Source organism: Cryptomeria japonica, chromosome 3, assembly GCF_030272615.1.
Source record: "Cryptomeria japonica chromosome 3, Sugi_1.0, whole genome shotgun sequence".
Lineage (NCBI taxonomy): Eukaryota > Viridiplantae > Streptophyta > Pinopsida > Cupressales > Cupressaceae > Cryptomeria > Cryptomeria japonica.
Window position 1 is genome coordinate 291,763,604 of NC_081407.1, and position 19,105 is coordinate 291,782,708.

At 36.1% G+C, this 19,105-nt stretch overlaps 2 protein-coding genes across 4 annotated transcripts in view; one reads left to right on the forward strand and one right to left on the reverse strand.

Annotated features, from left to right (window-relative positions):
• Positions 1-17,941, forward strand: part of LOC131062700 (small ribosomal subunit protein bS1c) — a 101,925-nt gene extending 83,984 nt beyond the window's left edge. The window contains exons 3-8 of one of the 2 annotated variants that reach the window (XR_009110929.1): positions 16,237-16,317; positions 16,406-16,687; positions 16,798-16,908; positions 17,000-17,086; positions 17,461-17,621; positions 17,757-17,941. Coding sequence is in view for 1 of the 2 variants with exons in the window: in XM_057996401.1 (XP_057852384.1) it covers positions 16,237-16,317; positions 16,406-16,687; positions 16,798-16,908; positions 17,000-17,086; positions 17,461-17,559 (660 nt within the window). In the remaining variant the exon portion in view is untranslated. The remainder of the gene's footprint in view (positions 1-16,236; positions 16,318-16,405; positions 16,688-16,797; positions 16,909-16,999; positions 17,087-17,460; positions 17,622-17,756) is intronic. The other variant, XM_057996401.1, reaches the window with a different exon arrangement.
• Positions 10,404-11,671, reverse strand: LOC131062701 (uncharacterized). Of its 2 annotated transcripts, none has more exons than XM_059218237.1 (2): positions 11,064-11,671; positions 10,404-10,923 (listed from the first exon to the last, which is right to left on the reverse strand). In XM_059218237.1, the coding sequence occupies exons 1-2, from the start codon at positions 11,071-11,073 to the stop codon at positions 10,529-10,531; spliced, it is 405 nt and encodes a 134-aa protein (XP_059074220.1). In that variant the 5' UTR covers positions 11,074-11,671; the 3' UTR covers positions 10,404-10,528. The 2 variants fall into 2 exon arrangements, with proteins under 2 accessions (XP_059074220.1, XP_057852385.2); XM_057996402.2 differs by having other exon boundaries at positions 10,404-10,950.
• Positions 17,942-19,105: the final 1,164 nt, after the last annotated feature.

Sequence of the window (19,105 nt, forward strand, 5' to 3'; positions counted from 1 at the left end):
GATCTACTCTATGATTGTGTATAGCCCACTTAGAACTACCTCATCCACCTTGAAACTAGGGTGGGATTGGAATGTAAGACTGAGGAAATAAGCAGCTGTGTGTAGGGAAATGTGAAGCTAAAGATTTGCCATCATATATTAGTGATTTACCAAATGAGGTGATACTTCTCGTCAACTTCTGCATAAATGGAGCAAATGGCCTCCTTGAACCTATCCATTTTCATTTATGTAGCCCATTGCGGGCTTCGCCTCATCAACAACTCATAGGAGAACCACTAAAGTCTCCGTGAATTGCAATTATTGTTAAACATTAACATAAGTGTGAAAAAATAAGCAAATAGAATAAATATATGTAGTGTCATAAATTGTATCCCTACACAATTTTGTCCACATTTAGGCCTCACTTTTGTGTTCCGGCCTCCCGTGTCTTGATTTTGTTTTGATTTTGCTCATACCCACCTAAATTCAGCATCCTCTGTACTTATGTGGGACTTTGTTCAAATTTTAGTCCTAATTGGCAGAACTAGGATGCCTTGGGCGCCATGGTCCTAGGACTAGCGGCCTTGGGCACCATGGTCCTCCCAAAAGGGGCCCAAATTTGGACCTTGCAACAGTCACATTTCAGAGGCAGGAAAACATTCTTCGTGTCAGCCTGCCTCATTTTCAAACATATTTGGTGCAGCTAGTTATAAAAGCAAGCCTAGCCCCCTCATTTTGATATACAAGATTTCTCTACAAGATTCCAATTGCACTTTTGCAAATTCAAATGAGCAAGCAATCAAGCATCATCAAGGCAGTGAAGGAGAGGTCAAAGATTGCATTTCGAACGAACGTTCATGATAGTATTTGTGATGAAGACTTTATAAGACATCCTACATAACATTATCAACCTTGGCATGAAGACTTCAATGCAAGATTCATCAAGGTATCGAGTTCCAAATCAAGCATTTCAATTTTGGATCTAGCCTTTTCCTCAAAAGACAAGCTTTTCAATTCAGTTAATTCTATTATCAAGTTCAATTTCAATTCAATTCAATGGTTAATTCCAAATCCGGGGTTTGACCTAAGGCAAACCCCCATCAACAACACCATTTTGCTTCCTGTGTGTAGGTGACAAATTAAGTAGCCATAGAGGGAGATTCTGGTAGAGAAGATGATGGTTATCAGTTTTGACTTTTGCAAAGGTGAAAATTAGAGGGCCAGGTCACCTAGTGCCACACGGTCCCAAGAATTTCCGGCAATCTTTTGGGAACAGATTTTGAGTGACATCTTGATTTTGAAAGATTCCTATCTATCCGCATTTGACATCAGGGACCGGGTTGCTAATTGCCACATGGTCTCGCATTTTTGGGCCGAACTTGCTGTCATAGGTGCTCTTCTGTTTCTTTTGCTTAGACTTAGCTCTGTGTCTGCATTTTGTGTCTGTAACTTGTTATTCTTGCTGTTTTATGTCAATTCTCTATCATTTACCCTAGATCTATGTCATAACCCCTCTTTGGACATTGGATTATTGTGATTAAATAAATACGATAATTAAAACATTTATTAATTAACATTTAATAATATGGGAAAATCGTCTCATTTATGAGACTTCACAATTTTCCCTTAAAGTGAGAGGGTTGTTATAACCCCACATCCTGGTGATGTAATTAATACTAGTTTTTGTGATTCTTCATCATAATAATATATTATCATTTATTATGTAATTAATTATTGATGTTAATAGTAGTATTAATCATACTTTAAAATAAAAATAAATTAATAATATAATCATAGAAACTAAATATAAATATATAAATATATAATTAAAGCAAGATATGTTATCACAATATCATGTTGAATACGATTCTTGGACTAAGGAATGAGGAAAAAAGGTGCGATTAAAGATTATGGAGGCAATCCGATCATTAGTAATTAGTTAAGGCTAAGATTGCTTGGTTAATTATTTGCAAAAGATGTGATGATAAAGGCATAACTCTTCGTATCACACCCCCATCAGTGGGTATGTAAGGGAATGGGGATTACCGGAGAAAGGAAGGACTCGGACACCACTATTGTTGCCTCAGTCCACATCTACACCCTGCCTAACACGATAGGGGTACAAAACAACCAAAAGGAATTCAGAAAGAAGACGCTTCAGGTATGTCTTCATTCCTTTACAAAACAACCAAAAGGAATTCAGAAAGAAGACGCTTCAGGTATGTCTTCATCTCCTAAAGGAATGGTAATAATTGTTGCTAAGATGTTGCAAAGAGTAATACGTATATCTAAAGTATGATAGAAATCACTTCAGTATGTCACGAATGTTAAACCATTTCTGTAACAAATCTACTATATAATATTCTGTAATTTACTGTATGTCACCATACTCAGACGAATAAGGGAATTACATTCTTTATATGTATTGAACTTGTAACCATTTAAATACCAAACCAAGTATTATGTCTATACCGTATTTGTAACAATTCCAACTCATGTGCTACGATAATGTTAAATTCTGTCTCTAATCGAATTCATATAATATATACTTGAAGTATGATCTCATACCAGAAACCACATAGGACTAACTTTATCGGTGCCTTTAATTCTGTAATTTGAATATCTGACAGTCAGTATAATACGATATTTAAGTGAATAGGTCCTCTCCATTCATTTAGCAACTATAATATTAATAATATAAAGATTACCTAAAACACAGATCGTTTCTTGTCTCAGTAAGAATGTTTCTGGCAACTAGGTAATGGATTTTATATAATACGTTAGTGATTAACTATTGGGCACTGTAATTTCTGAATATTGATAATTCTCAGTATGGACGCTTCAATCTGGAGAATGTATTAATGTCCTAAGGTTGTGTGAGGAGGCATGAGAACAGATCCGAACTGTATTAAGCTACAGTTGGTAGCATCCTTGACCGTGATGGTATACATGGGAATATATTTTGTATATATGAAGTTTGATAATGTTTCTATGCAGAATTTAATATTAATAGAAATATTAACATAGAGTGCAATATAAGGATACCAAGTAATATGACAGTGGCAGACCAGATCTGACATGCATCAGATCTGTCTGCCATTACCAGCCAGTAAACATATTACTAACTAGGATTGTTTTAAGTGGTAATAGTATTAGTAAATTATATAAAAGGATATTAGCTAATACATAAACAATGGGTAATATTACTTTATTTATTTATATATATACATACTCAAATCAGAGTACGGAATAAAATAAGCATTGTAAATATAGATATGGATAATAATAAATATTAATATAATAATTATAAAAATACTTTTTAAAATTAGTAATAATTAATACAATTAGTAAATAATAAATTTGTAAAGGATTTATAAATGGATCAGAGTAAGATTAATTAGTAAGTATGGTAAGATAGCAAATACTTGATAGACTAAAGAAAGATAGAACATCCTAGGTTGGCTTCATGTTAAGATAGTTTTTGTCTCTTAATCAGTTTAGTTAAGCTATAAATATATTGGAAATCGATTAATTACGGTTAAAACTGAATTGAACCAAGTTGGGGACATTACAATCTAGCTTCCAAACTACACACTCTTAATTGCATCTTCAACTACACAAAAGGAATAATATTCAATTAGTATTCAACCCTCTCTTTTCAACATAATTGAGGTTGGATCTATTGAGTTCAATCTCCTTTTAATGTTTTGTATGGAAATAAGTGGGTTTCGTGGTTTACATTTGCTTAGCTTGTGAATGCCCTCATTCCATTTCCATCCTTTACAATATGATGTATAATTAGATTTACCTCTACGATCTCAATGGTTGGTACCCAAAAGATTTGCTAATAAAAAATCCAATTAGCCACATCAACCCTAGCATTGGTCTTAGCAAACGATGAGGAAGTCTAGTTCTCATTAACTAATATGTGCCTCAAAGTTTCCTTTTCTTGAAGCAAGGATTGTAATGTGATAAAATTGGTTGCAAATTGGGTTATTTTAGGATGAGATAACTCCTTCCTTGTGAATTGCCTCATTAGGTTGAGGACTTGTGTATGATTGTACATGAATTTATTGATAGTTTTTGGTATCTCCATACACACCTTGATCCATGAAATCTTGCCAAGATCCTCCAATATGAGGTCAAGGCAATGAGTAGCACATGGAGTTCAAAATAATGATGGGTGCCTATCCTTGAGTAGTCTACTTGCAACAACATAATTTGCTACATTATTTGTAACTACGCGCACCACATTCTCCTCATCCACCTCAGCCAAAATTCTCTCAAAGCTTCACAAAGGAATTGAACATTTTTGGTGTTTCTTGAAGCAACAATATATTTTTTGAATATTGTGCCATCTAAGAAAGAAAGAAAATTAATGACTCAATAGAGCATAAATTAAAAATCTTAATCACCAAATCAATGCATTTTAGGAAGTACAATCACTTGAGGAAGAAACAAGAAAAATAAGCAATGTTCTATTTCTTCTATATGTCTAACTATCATTCATGATGGTGCAACCCTTCTTCCTCCATGTCTTGCTTCTCGTCTATTGTGGCTTTCAAATCAGCCACCTTGTAAGACAAAATGGGGTCCTTGCACAGTTTCAAAGGACTTAGTGTGTTGACAAATCATGCAATCATTGCAGCATAGGGGTTTCGAAGCCAATCACAATAGGTATTCGGAGTTTATAGTAGTGTTTGAAGGTACCAAATAACAATAATACCCTACTGTACCAGTTTCAATAGCTGCCTGGGTGCCATACATGCCGTTGCAAACATTGCTGTACAGTGACTGTTGTTCCATTCGTACCAGCTGTACAATTTGATTGTTTCATTATCTTTCAATCCGTTAATTTTGTGATTAAGTTCAGATTTAATTTATCAAGATTTCTGAATATCATAACGAGGACAGAATATATACATTCAAAAAGTTTATTGCAGTGCATTTTTTGGTTTTAATATTAGCATTCATTGTTTTATCAGTTTGGCTAACATTTAGCTTTGCAAAGGAACTTGATATTTAATCTTGATTTTGATATTATGATATAAATCTAGAGAGTATAGCTGTTAGATAATATTTTGCATTAATATTGTTAGAGTAATTTTAGGACAATTATCTAATTATTTATTAATTAGGTCCTTTAATTGTTTTTTTCACTTAAGTTAAACTTAGGTGCTTTATTTTATCTAGGTGTTTTTCTTTTTGAGTTTGAGTTCCTTAGAGGCACTGCTAGTTAGCCCTTTTAGCTTGTAGTTGAGCTTAATTTAGCTCCTACTTTGCATTGCTTTAGTTCTAATTTAGGATTAAGGCATCTCTTGCTTTCTATAAAGAAAGTCATTCATTCATTGTAATTTTACTTCCATTATTGTGCACCTTCAATATTGGATCTTCAATTCTTTTGTGCATTATACAAAATTCTTTGGTTGTTATAGAGTGTACAATCTTTGCTTGATCTCTTTTGTGTGATATGTATTTTTCTTGCATATGATTCTTGGCTCTTGTGGTTGATCATCAACTTCTACATGGTATCAGAGCTTCAGATCTATCAAGTTCCTATCCGCGTGCGTGAGGGATCCAACTTGAGGTGAATTTTCTATGCATGTTGGGTTCAAACAGAGGTCACCATTGCGTACATAGCGTTGAAAAACCCCAAGATCGGCTGTTGTTTTATCAAAATATGAGCAGTTGAAAAATTGGGTCAATTTAGCTAAGGGCACACAAATTGAGGCAAAATATGGGCACTTTGGCACAAAACGGTGCTCACCATAGCGCTCAAAAGGCCCAAAAGCCCCTAAATCGCCTATCAAATCGTTAAAATCGGAGGTTAGAAATTCTTTTGATAAAATTTCTGGTGGACACATTGTTCGAGGTCAAATTTCGTACGGTCGTACTGTACTGGAGGCATCAGAAAATCAGCACTTGACAATATACGTAGGTCTGAATGCAAAAAGTTTTATTGCATAAATATTTTGTCAAATTTTTTGAAGATACATCAAATTTTTGAAAGAAGGCGAGAGAAAAAGTTCTTTTAAATTTTTTAAAAAGGACAAAGTAGGTGCATTCGTACTAGTCCAATTCTGGAAATATTTGACTCAGACCTGCATTAAATTACTGTTGATGTCTTCTTGTATATTTAGAGGTTTTTCCCTAAATTTGGTGATTTTTTATTTTTAGCTATTTTTTCCCTTAAAAATCACCTTTCGGTATTTTGCCCATAACTTCGTCGTAGGGAGTCGAAATTGGGCAAACAAGATATCGTTGGAAAGTTGGTTCCGGTGCCGATCTTATTTTGCAGGTGGTTTGATCAGATTCTATACCAATTTTCCGTACCAAGCCTCCAAATTTAGCCTTCAATTTCGCGTTTTCGGGACCATATCTTGCACATCCGGACTCCATTTTTTGACTTCCATGCATTGTTGGAAAGCTCTCAGAGTCTCCTATTCAGATCTCAGGTCTTTTTTTACATAGTTTTTATCAAGGACTTAGAGATCTCAATCTTGTCCTTTTTGGGCTACATGCAAATCGGGTCTCTATTTTTATTGAGGGTTTCTATTTTTTTATCAACTTTGGAGATTATCACAAGGAGTGAATCATTTATAAGGGTTGTAGGTGTAAATATTGTGGGAGTAATCAGCATGGACATGAAATGTGTACTAATTTCTCACATAATGCTTTTCAACTCTTGCTTGAGTGTGCTTTAAAATCTCAAGTTGCTCCTTCTTCACCAGCAAAGACAGTTGTTGTACCTTCACTGATGGAGACTCTTATTCCTGTTAAGCAGGATAAGTCATATATTTATCTTCCTAATTGGGATTTCTATTTGACAGACATTGCTTCATTGTTTGTGGAATCTCATATTTCAGATCTGGAGGAGTGTTTTGAGGACATTCATCGCCTCTTTGCTGATAGCCACATCAGTGTTGTCAGCTCATCATTATTGCTTATGGAGCTTGTTCTTCATCGGCTTTTGCAGAGTCCTGATTTTTCACCTCCTACATTTTATTAGGCATGTACCTAATTTGGTTGTGGCATCCTCATCATTCATGGACATAGCAGCATTTGAGAAGTTTCCAAAGGTACTTATAGTTTGGATTTGGATTCCTACATCTTCCAGTTTATGGGAGTGGCTTCACTTATCTCCAATGGATTGATTTCTTCCGAAGGGGAGCCATGTTTGTAGGCAATGGATCATGTTCTGTCCACAAGCGTTCATCATTGGCACGGGAGCTACTTCTACATTGGGGGGATTCTTATCCTCATTCTCTCTTATGTGGGGGATATTCATTGTACTTATGTGACCGTTTCTGTACTTGGGGGGCCACTTGGAGTCCTTCATCTTAGTCACATACATTACCCTTTTATTTTTTATTGCATCTCTTGCTTTTGGAGAGGGGTTTTTTCCCATGTGTTTTTTTCTCTTTTTCTCCGTTTAGAGGGACCTCATTGTTATGAGTTGCATTTCTTTGCATTAGTTTGTACATGAGTACCTAATCAGGCCTTTGTTACCGGGACTCATTCATGCATGCATTTTGCATTCATCATTAGCTCTTTAGCTTCTCCCTAAGTTTATCTTAAGGGGGGGTGTTGGAGTAATTTTAGGACAATTATCTAATTCTTTTATTAATTAGGTCCTTTAATTGCTTTTTTCACTCAAGTTAAGCTTAAGTGCTTTATTTTATCTAGGTGTTTTGCTTTTTGAGTTTGAGTTCCTTAGAGGCTTTACTAGTTAGCCCTTTTAGCTTGTACTTGAGCTTAATTTAGCTCCTACTTTGCATTGCTTTAGTTCTTCTAATTTTGGGATTAGGGCATCTCTTGCTTTCTATAAAGCAAGTCATTCATTCATTGCAATTGTACCTCCATTATTGTGCACCTTCAATATAGAATCTTCAATTCTTTTGTGCATTATACAAAATTCTTTGGTTGTTATAGAGCATACAATCTTTGCTTGATCTATTTCGTGTGATAGGTATTTTTCTTGCAGATGATTCTTGGCTCCTGTGGTTGATCATCAACTTCTACAAATATTATAAGTGGATACTAAAAGGTTCACTGTCAGATCTCCCATTAATATTTGCATTGATATTGTAATGGAGATTGGATGGCATAGCTGCCAAGATCTGCACTTCTTAATTCCAATTGGATATTTGTATGCGTTACTCTAGAAGCCCCACTGCTAGAGACAACGCATTCATTTTCCAGTTTTGCATAATTTGTTAATTGTGTGGCTTGTTGTCAGAAAGTGAAACTAATTGCTAATTGTTTACATCCCAGATATTGCATGCCCTCACCTTGTCTACATTGGGATCTTGGTGATTAGGAAGAGGTAGGTTTTGTGTTTTTCTTTTGAAAATTTGTAAAGTAAGCTAATATTTCAGCTTGGGATGTAACATATGCCCTGTATTTCCTTTCTCAATTCAACACCAGGTCAGATTCTTAATCTACTTTTCTGTAACTATGACCTTCAAGCGAATTTAGCAAAAAATTAAACTATTCTTGAGTAGGTTGAAAAAATGTGCTGCCCTTGGTTGGAATGTCTTGCTAAAATAGGAAAATGAAAATTTGAGAAGTCTTCAATTGTTTGTGAGAATCAAATTTCAGCTATTGATGATGCCTGCCGAAGCTGAATGCAATGTTAAGAGTTTGAGAATGTTCATTACTGTTGTGATGTGTCATAAAGAAGAGAATGAACTTAAAAATTATGTATTGAAATTAATCAAAATTCGTACCACCAGCTTCTTTAGCAATTTGATTACAAATTATTGCTGGGATATTTTGAACACAATGCTAGACAAGCAGTTCATCTCGAGTTAACAATTTGGCAACTTGGTTACATTGGAATTGTTGGTGATGGGTTTGAATCAAAGAAACGGGACTCGGACTCGGACTCGGGACTTGGCGTCAGACTCGGCTCCAAACTCGGCTGGACTCAGGAAAGTGAAAAACTCAAATTTTTTTGAGATTTTTAAAGATTTAAAACTTGTTTCAAACACCATTTATTGAATACACCTTAAAGACACAAAAACATCATTAAACTCGGCTCATTTGATTACATACACAAGTATACATCAATCGCATAAGCATTGAAGAGGGGAAAACAGATTTGAAGGTCAAATGATCAAAACATAACGAAATAAACATGCAGAATGCTAAAATATCATTAAAAGACCATTTCACCTTGCTATTTTACCTTCTCCTTCGGATTGAGCTTGATGAAGTGAAGGCGCCCCTTGGTAATGCTCCACTTGATGTGCTCCTTTGATTGCTGGATGTGGATGGCTCTCCAATGTTGTGCACAAATGGAATGGATTTGAAAAATGATAAGGATGAGATGATCAAGTTGCCAAGATGATTTCCTGGGCTCAAAAGGGCAGCATAAATTTACTGGATTTCAGGATGTTTTGAATGAAGGGATGGAGCCCTATTTTATAAGAAGAGGAGAAGAAAACGGATGGCTAGGATGAATTCGAGATGAAGGGCTAAGATTTACTTGTGGGCTCACACAAGGTCCAAGAGAGGGTGTGGAGACCAAGAAATATGCCTTTAAGGCATTTCGTATCTCCACACTCCACAAGATGCATTGGAGGAATTAAAAATTCTCCAAAAAGGGATATCATGGGGATTGGAGGAATAAAAAGGAATTAAAAATTCCTTGGGAGAGGGGATGCATAGAGGAATGTGTGATTTCGAAAATCTAACATTCACCTAGGAAAAGAGCATTTAAAGGTAGTGGCTGGATGAAAAGGACAAAGAGTTGACTTTGTGGCTAATCATGATGATTAACCATTAACGATTCATTAGGAGGGGGATTAGAGGAAATGTTAGGTGGGATAATATTTGTAGGAGAATTTGACTAGGAGAGAGAATGAGTGGAGGGAATAAAAAATTAGAAGAATAATGTTAAGTGAGTTTAGGGAGTTTCTAGAAGAATGAATTAAGAAGATGATTTGTAGGAATCATGTAGGTTAACTAATTAATTGAAATTAATTAGCTAAGAGGAAGATTTGTGAGGATTTGATTTTTTTAGAAGAATAAAGAAAGTGATTGATTTATTAAATAAATCAATCATATGCTATAGTGACAATATTAATTATATTTAATTAATATTGAGAGGAATTTGAATTAACATAATTAATTAATTAATTATGCGAGGAATTAAAAATAATTAAAATAATTATTTTTAAGTGTCTACAAGCATAAATGCAAATTGTAGCTGAAGAAAATAACAAACATAGATATATAAATATTGTCAAATGTATACAATATTACAAAACTCATGGAATAAAAAATCCATGTCATCATATGATCATCATCAAATGTTTCATACAAATACAAAAGGTAAATAGTAAATACTAAATACAACTACAAGTGTACAAGCCTATGGCTCAGAGGGTCGTGCACCCTCTCGCCTTGGCCCCCTGCGAAGGTGTTTAAAGTAGGTCTTGGATGATTCAGAAGCCATAGTCGCTCCCCGTGACACCATGCCATGCTCACCAACATCAAGAACAACTGTGTCATGCTCACCAACATCAGGAACAGCTATGTCACTCTAAGTCTCAGTATTTCTTGTCTCTGCTCGTGCTCTCTGCTCCTCTGCCATGGCTACAGCCTCAACTTCTATATCTACCTGGTCGATCCAATCAATGTCATCATCACTAAATATAGCTGTAGGAGTCCCAGGAGCTGTCTGATTCTCATTGGCCCACTCTGCTTCAAGATCAACCTCATCTAAAATGATAGGAGACATGTCAACTATTGCATTCTTTCTCATTCTCAGGCGAAGGTTGTAGTGAACAAAGACGAGATCATTCATCTTCTCCACAGATAATCTATTGCGCCTCTTGGAGTGTATGTGCTCAAACATACTCCAATTGCGCTCACAACCTGATGCGCTGCATGGTTGGCTCAAGATGCGAATGGCCAACTTCTGAATATTTGGTGTCTCTGGGCCAAAAAAGTTCCACCAATGATCTGAGTTTGAAATGAGAAAAATAAATAAAATCAGTCTCACTCATGAACTCATTTAACAAGTTACAATATAGTATTGAATAAAACTAAAATTAAGCCTTACAATTTATTTTTACCTGGCATCATAGTTGTCCTACCGTCTTTGGCGACAAGACGAGAGAAGGTCTCCCCTTGTGCATTTGAGAATAACTGTAGCTCTCGAAAAAGGTCTATCTAAGAAGTACCAGCAGGTCCCATCTTCTCCATGATTGCATATAGCCCATTAAGGACCTCCACATCAGCCTTGAAAGAAGGGATAAAATGGAATGGCGGATTTAGATAATAGGCTGCCGCATGGATGGGCCTATGAAGCTGTGATGCCATCTCCTATCAATGATCTCCCAAATGGGATCATATTTGCTCTCATCTCCTCCATAGATGAATCTGATGGCCTCCTTCGCCCTATCCATGCCCTCATATATATATATATCCCATTGTGGGCTTATCTCCATCCGCAACTCGCAACAAAACCACCAAGGGCTTAACAAACTGCAAAATTGAAAATATTGTGTAATTCAGAAAAATGAGCAAATAAGAGAATACATATAATAAGTTATAAAACATGAAGTTAAATTGTAGAATTTATAAAAAAATCACCTTCACTATCTCATCACAAGGGACACAAAAGCCTTGCTCATCAAAAATGCAGTCTGCCATATCTTTCCCTGCAGGGGTGGTAGCATAGGATGAGGAAGACCACTCCTCACCAACAATTATACGTCTCAAGGCAGACTTAGACCTAAGCATGGACTGCAATGTGAGGAAGTTTGTGGCAAATCTTGTGATTCTTGGATGAGCTAACTCCTTCTGCTTTGTGTATTGTCTCATAAGAGCCAACACCCATGAATGATTATATACAAATTTGCAGACATTTGTTGCCCTTTCTACACATCTCTTGACCCATGGGATTTTTCCAATATCCTCCAACATGAGGTCAATGCAATGAGCAACACATGGAGTCCAAACTATAGATGGGTGCCTCTCCATCAATAGTCTACTTGTAGCAACATAATTTGTAATTAATGGATGTACAAACTACAAGATAGTAATTAATTTGCAAACAAAATTAGTTTGTAATCAAAAGTTTACCCGCAGCAACATAATTTGCTGCATTGTCGGCCACCACCTGTACCACGTTCTCCTCACCCACATCTTCAATCACCTCCTCTATCTGCTCACATAGGTAGGTGGCATTCTTGCAATGGACGGAGGCATCAATGGACTTGATGAAAATGGTGCCCCCTGAAATAAAAAAATTAAGCTAGGTCAATGATCATTCAATAAACCATTAGATAAAAAATAAAAAATTAAAGACTATATGAAACTAAAATTAATCAATCACCTGCAGAAGAAACAAGAAAATTAAGGAGAGTTCTATTTCTCCCATCCGTCCAACTATCAGTCATGATGGTGCAACCTTTAGTGCTCCATATCTAACATTGTTCATCTAAATCCTTCTTCACATCATCCACCATTTGAGACAAAATGGGTCCCCTTAAATCACTCTCACTAGGGGCTTTGAACCCCGCCCCGCATATGGTAATGGCATCAACCATTTGTTGCCAATAAGGAGACCTGTCGCAAAGAAACTCAATGAGATAAGTTAAGTATAAAAATTCAATGAGATAAGTTAAGTATAAAAATTAAAACAATCAAAGTTATCAAACATAAAAGTTAGTAAAACATTCACCTGGCTACAAAGAATGGAATACAGTTGTAGCTCCAAAACCTGCCAACTGCCATTTTAGCAGCATCATGGACCTCCTTGTTCCAACCCATGCCCTCAAGCGATGGTTGGGACCCAGGAGTAGTGCGAGGCACAAAGAAGGAATCCAACCTAGATTTACGAATCCTAGGTCCAATGGTAGCACTCCCACTACAACTACTAGTGCTAGGAGCATGAGAAGTGGTGGTGGCACTGTCACTTATAGAAGCAGAAGCAGAAGCAGAAACGGAAGCACCAGCAGTAGCAAACTGAGTGGGACGATATTGAGGTAAGGAAGAAGGGCCTCCAACACAACCTAACTGTGTCCCTCTTCCTAAAACTGTCTCTCTCCCAATGGCCGCTCGATCCTCCTTTTGTTTCTTTTTCCTTTCAATCTCCTCAACCATTACATAACATTCACGTACGGCCTCAAGGACTGCTTTTAGGCATGGTTCGGCATCATGTCCATGCACACCAGCAATATGGTATTTCAGCCTATATATACCTCCATGGAATATTGTTTTGCAAAACATACATTTTGTTTGCTCCTTTCCTTGCCTTGGAAAATCCTCATGATATTTCGAAGCAGGGTCCTTTCTAATGGGGGGTCTAGAAGCTGAAGTAGACATTTTAGGATAGTTTTGTGAAACTTGAAGTTGAGGCAAATAATAAAGTGAAGTTTGCTGCAATAAAACATTACAAATACAAAATAAAATTAATACATATTACATACATTCAAAAAAACTAAAGTAGGGTTTGTCAAACCCTACTTTAAAAAAAAATAAAATTTACAAACCCTACATAGTACAACACTACAACTACATACTACATGCTACTTACAAACATACAAAAGATTTTGAAAGAAAATGTAAAACTTTCAAAAAAAATGAATAGAAAATGCAATTTTTGCATACAAGAAACAAACTAATCTTCAAAAAAACAATCGTACCTCTTACAACAAGCTTGAAACGAGCAGCACAGTCTTCCTATCCAACTCTTGATGCACCAAATCGAAACACAATGCAGCTCCAATGTGAAAAATTGAAGAAAACTTGAGCTTCCTCCTTGCTGGTTTTTCTTCTATGCACCCTTGTTTTTCTTCCCAACTCACTTTACTCCTCCCTTTTTTGCAAGTGAATGAAATGAAAGTCACTTTTAGGGATAGAAGATAATTATAAAAAAAAACGGACTTAAAAAATATTGCAAAATAATTTTTTTTTGTGTTTTTTGTTTGGCTTGACGCCAGCCGAGTCTGGGGCTCGAGACTCGCCGAGTTTGGCGAGTTTGGGCCAAACTCGCCAACTCGGCGAGTCTAGCGAGTTTACTCGGACGAGTCCGAGTCCGAGCCCCTGGGACTCGCCGGGCCTGACTCGTACTCGGACTCGCCGAGTCTGGGCGAGTCCCGTTTCTATGTTTAAATCTTTGTCTTTGAATCCTTTTAGATAACATAGAAATGTGCTTTGGCATGGAGAGAACAATGCAAGTTTGTAGTGAGAGGACGAGTAGTTGATTAACTATGTTGAATAAGATGGACAAGAAGCTATCTAATGCTTGTTGGTAGTAACAACCCATGAGAACATGCTAGAAGCTTTGTCATATTGTTTGAGTGGATTCTAATCCCCCGAGATTAGGAAGAAAAAATAGAACCCATATGATCTTGAGCAATTCCTCCAATATTAGCTTGTCTTGAATTATTTTTGGAGGCACTGTCAAAGTTGTTTGTAATCTAGTTATCTGTATGAGCCCACAGGATAATGGATTAGTCATTCATAAGTTTTTCTAACAGAGAATATTAGGTTCCATTTGTGCTATCTGACAAACCATCATGTTGGTTGATGTTTAGTATATTCTCTTTGGAACTGAATATAGCAGTTATAAGGATGTTGGCCTAGATAATGTTGATTAGTTGTTAGGGTATCTTGAGTTCATTCTTGAAGTTTCTATTGTTTCTCTCTTTCAAGAGTGCTAGAGGACAAAATTTAGATTAAAATGACCATACATTGTAAAATCTGTATATCAGTACCGAGCTTAATCCATTTTTTGAAATCCTGAAGCTTAATGGAGTAGCTTAGCTTGATTTCACAAAATGGTGAAGCCAACTTAAGGCAGAGGGTTTATGTTGGGGCCCATGCAAAAGTAAAAGAGTTTGAATTTCTTGATTTTGTTTGCTGTTGGGATATCTTGTAGGCCCATCGATTCCATTTTTCTTGGATTATCTGCTAGTATTTGCTATAGAAAACCTCAGTTGGGCTCCTTAGAACTATTCTTTTATCATTGATTAGCTTGTTGAGTCATGTATCAATCATCATTGTGATGAGAACTTCTTTTGCCTTGTTTTGTGAGTTTCATTTGTGGCATTAAATAAGGTTTTGATAAATTACTCGTTCTTGCTCAGAGACGTGCATTAATATATGAGGTTAATTTGCAATAGAGATGTCTTCTCAAGAGAATATTTACTCAGTCAGTCACTGCTTTTAAGTTCCCCTCTACCCAATGGACCTTGGATCTACAGAAGGATGAAGTAAGACATCAAAATTCCTCAGCCATTTTGGAATAAAACACAAAAGTGTTTACAGTTTTGAATCTCTGCCTTGAGATATTTCTTACAAACTAAGGCTCTACTCTTCACATAATAGATAAAAAGATAGACAGGCTGATTTACTGAACTTGAAGCTGCAACATCAAGGTGAATTATATTAAGAAACAGCACAACCAGCTGAAAATGCTGGAGAAGATCAATGCTTTGAAGGAGTTGGAAAAGCTTTGTTGGAATATAATAAAAGGTGGGAAGTTAGTTTGGAAAAATGTGAAGATACAAACACTTTCGGATTTAAATTCTCTTAGAGTAAGAGACTAATTTAGCTTCATCAGTCCTCTAGCTAACAACAAATGAAAAAAATTACACCTCTTGTGGGCCTGAATAAGACGAAACACTGGTGAGGAGGCACAATCTGTAGCAGTGTCCGTGATGATGACATGAAGAAAAACAAAAAATTATTTTGATGCTACTTTGTATAGAAAATCAGAAAATCTCTTGTTTGCAGCCTGCAGGTTTTCTTTCTATGTCAAAATTTAGTTTCCAATCCACATTTACACTCCATTTAGTAGACTATTGTGGATGTTTATGTATTTTAATTTCACATTTATAACATGTAACAAACTGTTTGTCAGGAGATGAGCAACGTTGTCACCATCCAAGGGCTGATTTTGCTACTGCTGTTATGTAGCAGAGTTTGCTCTTAATGAAGAAAACAACGTAAATAATAAACAAATTGTATATTAACCGTAGAGAGAATTATGTTGCCCTTACTGCAACTGAGAGATTGATATCTTACTAGGTGTTTCAATAAAAGCTGTTGTAAACAAGTTCTTCCATTATTTAGTGGCTAGTTATAATAAATTTGGAACATTTTGTGGCAATTAATCTAAAATTCTTAGTTCTTTTAAAAAATTGAAGTTGCAAATCCCTTGGTGCAGTCTAGTTTAGATGCATTTTAAATGTTTACGGAGAATTGTTGCATTCTAATGCAAGATTTGGCTTGCAGGTGGTAGCTTCTAACAAAGGAGGACTTGTTGTACTTATAGAAGGTGTCAGAGGGTTTGTCCCATTTTCACAATTGTCAACTGTGAGTTGTCATCCTTGCTATTGAATCAAAAGGTAATACTTGGGGCCAACACTAGACTATGACCATATGAAGTTCTATGTATTTGCAGAATTTAACTTCAGAAGAGCTAATTGGCATGGAGATACCTCTGAAATTCATGGAAGCAGATGAGGAACAATATCGTCTTGTATTGAGTAATCGAAAAGCTGTGTCAGATAACCAGGCTCCATTGGGAATTGGTTCTGTTGTTGTTGGAACAGTGCAAAGTATAAAGCCTTATGGTGCTTTTATAGATATTGGAGGCATTAATGGCCTCTTGCATGTCAGTCAAATAAGCCATGACCGTGTTTTAGATGTTGGCACAGTGTTGCAGCCAGGTGACAGTCTTAAGGTAATTTCTCTTTCCCTCTGAATTTTGGAAGATAGATCCTGAACTTTTCTTTTTGCATTCACATTTACTTGGAACAGACACAGTAATTTTATACTTTTGGTTTGGTGAAGGTGATGATACTCAGCCATGATCGTGAAAGAGGCAGGGTATCCCTCTCAACAAAGAAATTGGAGCCCACACCTGGTGATATGGTTCGCAACCCTAAGCTTGTGTATGAAAAGGTAAGTGCCTAATTATTGATTTACTTATTTTTCAAAGAAAATCAAGTCATACGCATTCCATATTTCTAGTAATAAACTTTATTTTGCACAGGCTGATGAGATGGCTCAAACATTTAGACAAAGAATAGCTCAAGCTGAAGCCATGGCTCGTGCTGATATGCTGCGGTTCCAACAAGAGGTATGGGCCATAGTTTTAGTTTGTATGCAAGAGAGACTCTGATTGCTTGTTCTAGGGTTTTGCCAGCCTTGTTTAAAGTGTAAATCGTATTATAATCCATAAAAAATAAAATGAAAAACTGTATTACCATATTGAGGATGCTGGTTTGTGATGGTTTGCCAGAAACTAATTGTTTGCTTCCTGTGATCTCTATTTAGGGATTTCTTTTACCTTTTGGCCTTTCTCTTACCATTGCCCAAATATGGTCTTATTTTTAAAAGTGCAATCCATCTCTATCTACCTGGTCTAAAAGTTGTCCTCAATATCCTTGAACACAACAATTAATAACTTTTAAACAATATGTGCAGCTGATCAATTGGCTTTGAACTTTGCAGGTTGGATTGAGTCTTAGCTCAGATGGGATTTTGGGAACCTCGTCCTTGCCTGTTGACAGTCTAGGCCTTGAGGATCTTCCTCCTGCAAAGGAAGACTAGAAATGATAGAAGTGCAAAGGTTCTCATGTTATGCATGTTAAACAGTGGCTTGTTATCTGCTTGTATACATTCTTTCATTGAAATTAATTCACTCTAGTATAATTGACATCAAGTTGGGATGTTCTTTTTCTGCTTGCCTGTTTTCTTATTATACAAATTTTAAGAGACTCTGAAATAGGTTATCTCTTACTTGACAGGTTTGAAAAGTTTCCCGAGAAAATTCCTATTTTATTCTTTCAACTTACAAGGCCTCTGGTCATCTTCAGTTTGTGGGAGAAGTTGGATTTACTGACTTGAAAATGTAGTATACATGTACACCTGTAAAGTTGCACAAGAAGGATTATTGATTGTAATAAATTCAAAAGGGCAGCTTAATTTTCAATGTGGTCTGACACTTTTTTTGCTCGCTATAATAGATTTTATTGTTCCATATTTCTCAGTTGCTGGATGTCAATGTGATTAAATGCCAGAAACGGCACCTGCAATCCACATAGATCTGGGGTTAAAAAATTGCTTCAATAACTTATGGTTATGAAAATTTGTACCTTCTCGTGATTTTAGGCTTGGTAAATCTGTCCCATCAGGCAGGTTTCATCTGGTGAAAGTGTAGTTATCCTCCTCATAACACTTCTGCAAAGTTGTTATCAGTAGCTGTTAAGTCAAAATGTGAGGTTTTATCAGTATTTGTTAAGTCGAGATGTGAAATTTTTATCAAGATGATCTATGTGTTTGTACCTGTGTTATATTATATGCTTATGGGAGGGGAAGTGACGTTCACATTAAAGCACCCAGTTTGGTAAGATCAAAGCTGCGTTGGTCGTCTCTGCAATGCATTTTCTCTGTTATAGAATACAGTGAGGGATTTTATTTAAAATACTCCTGCACTAAACATGTGCAACAACATAAGCAACAACATAAGCTACATGGCGTGTTGATTGTTTTTTATGTTTCTTAAGCAGACTAGCATTTTGTGAAGTATCTTGGTCAGGAAACATCTACCTAATGGTACTGGAACTAGCTATTTGGTTCCCAGTTTTTTTTCAATAAGCAATATATGAAAAGCATATAAATATGAAGTAAGATCTTTAAAGTACGAAACACATGAAGGTTTTTTACAATCACAGGACTGATACGTTAGTAATATATGAGCAAGTCCAAGAATACTAGGATCAGAAAATTGCACCCAGAATGTTACAACTGCTTGTGTTCGTGGCCTTTTCATGGTAGCAGACTACCTGAATGGTCAGTACAAAATCTTCATAAAATGGTGAAATGAAGATGCTATCTCCATATCCAAAATTTTCACGATGAGTTTTCTTGGACTCAACATCTCTGAACGTTGTTAATGCCAATAGAGAGGATTTCTGAGATAACCCCAGTCAGGTCAGGTCTATTTTTTAAGGAAATATTGGACATATAATAGCAATGATTATTTTGTTCAGCTTAGTAGAATGCTAATTTGAATATAGTTGATATGTGGAGAAAACTTCTTGTAATCCACTTTTAGCAATGCACGAAAGGGACCAAAGTATTCTATTGCATATGG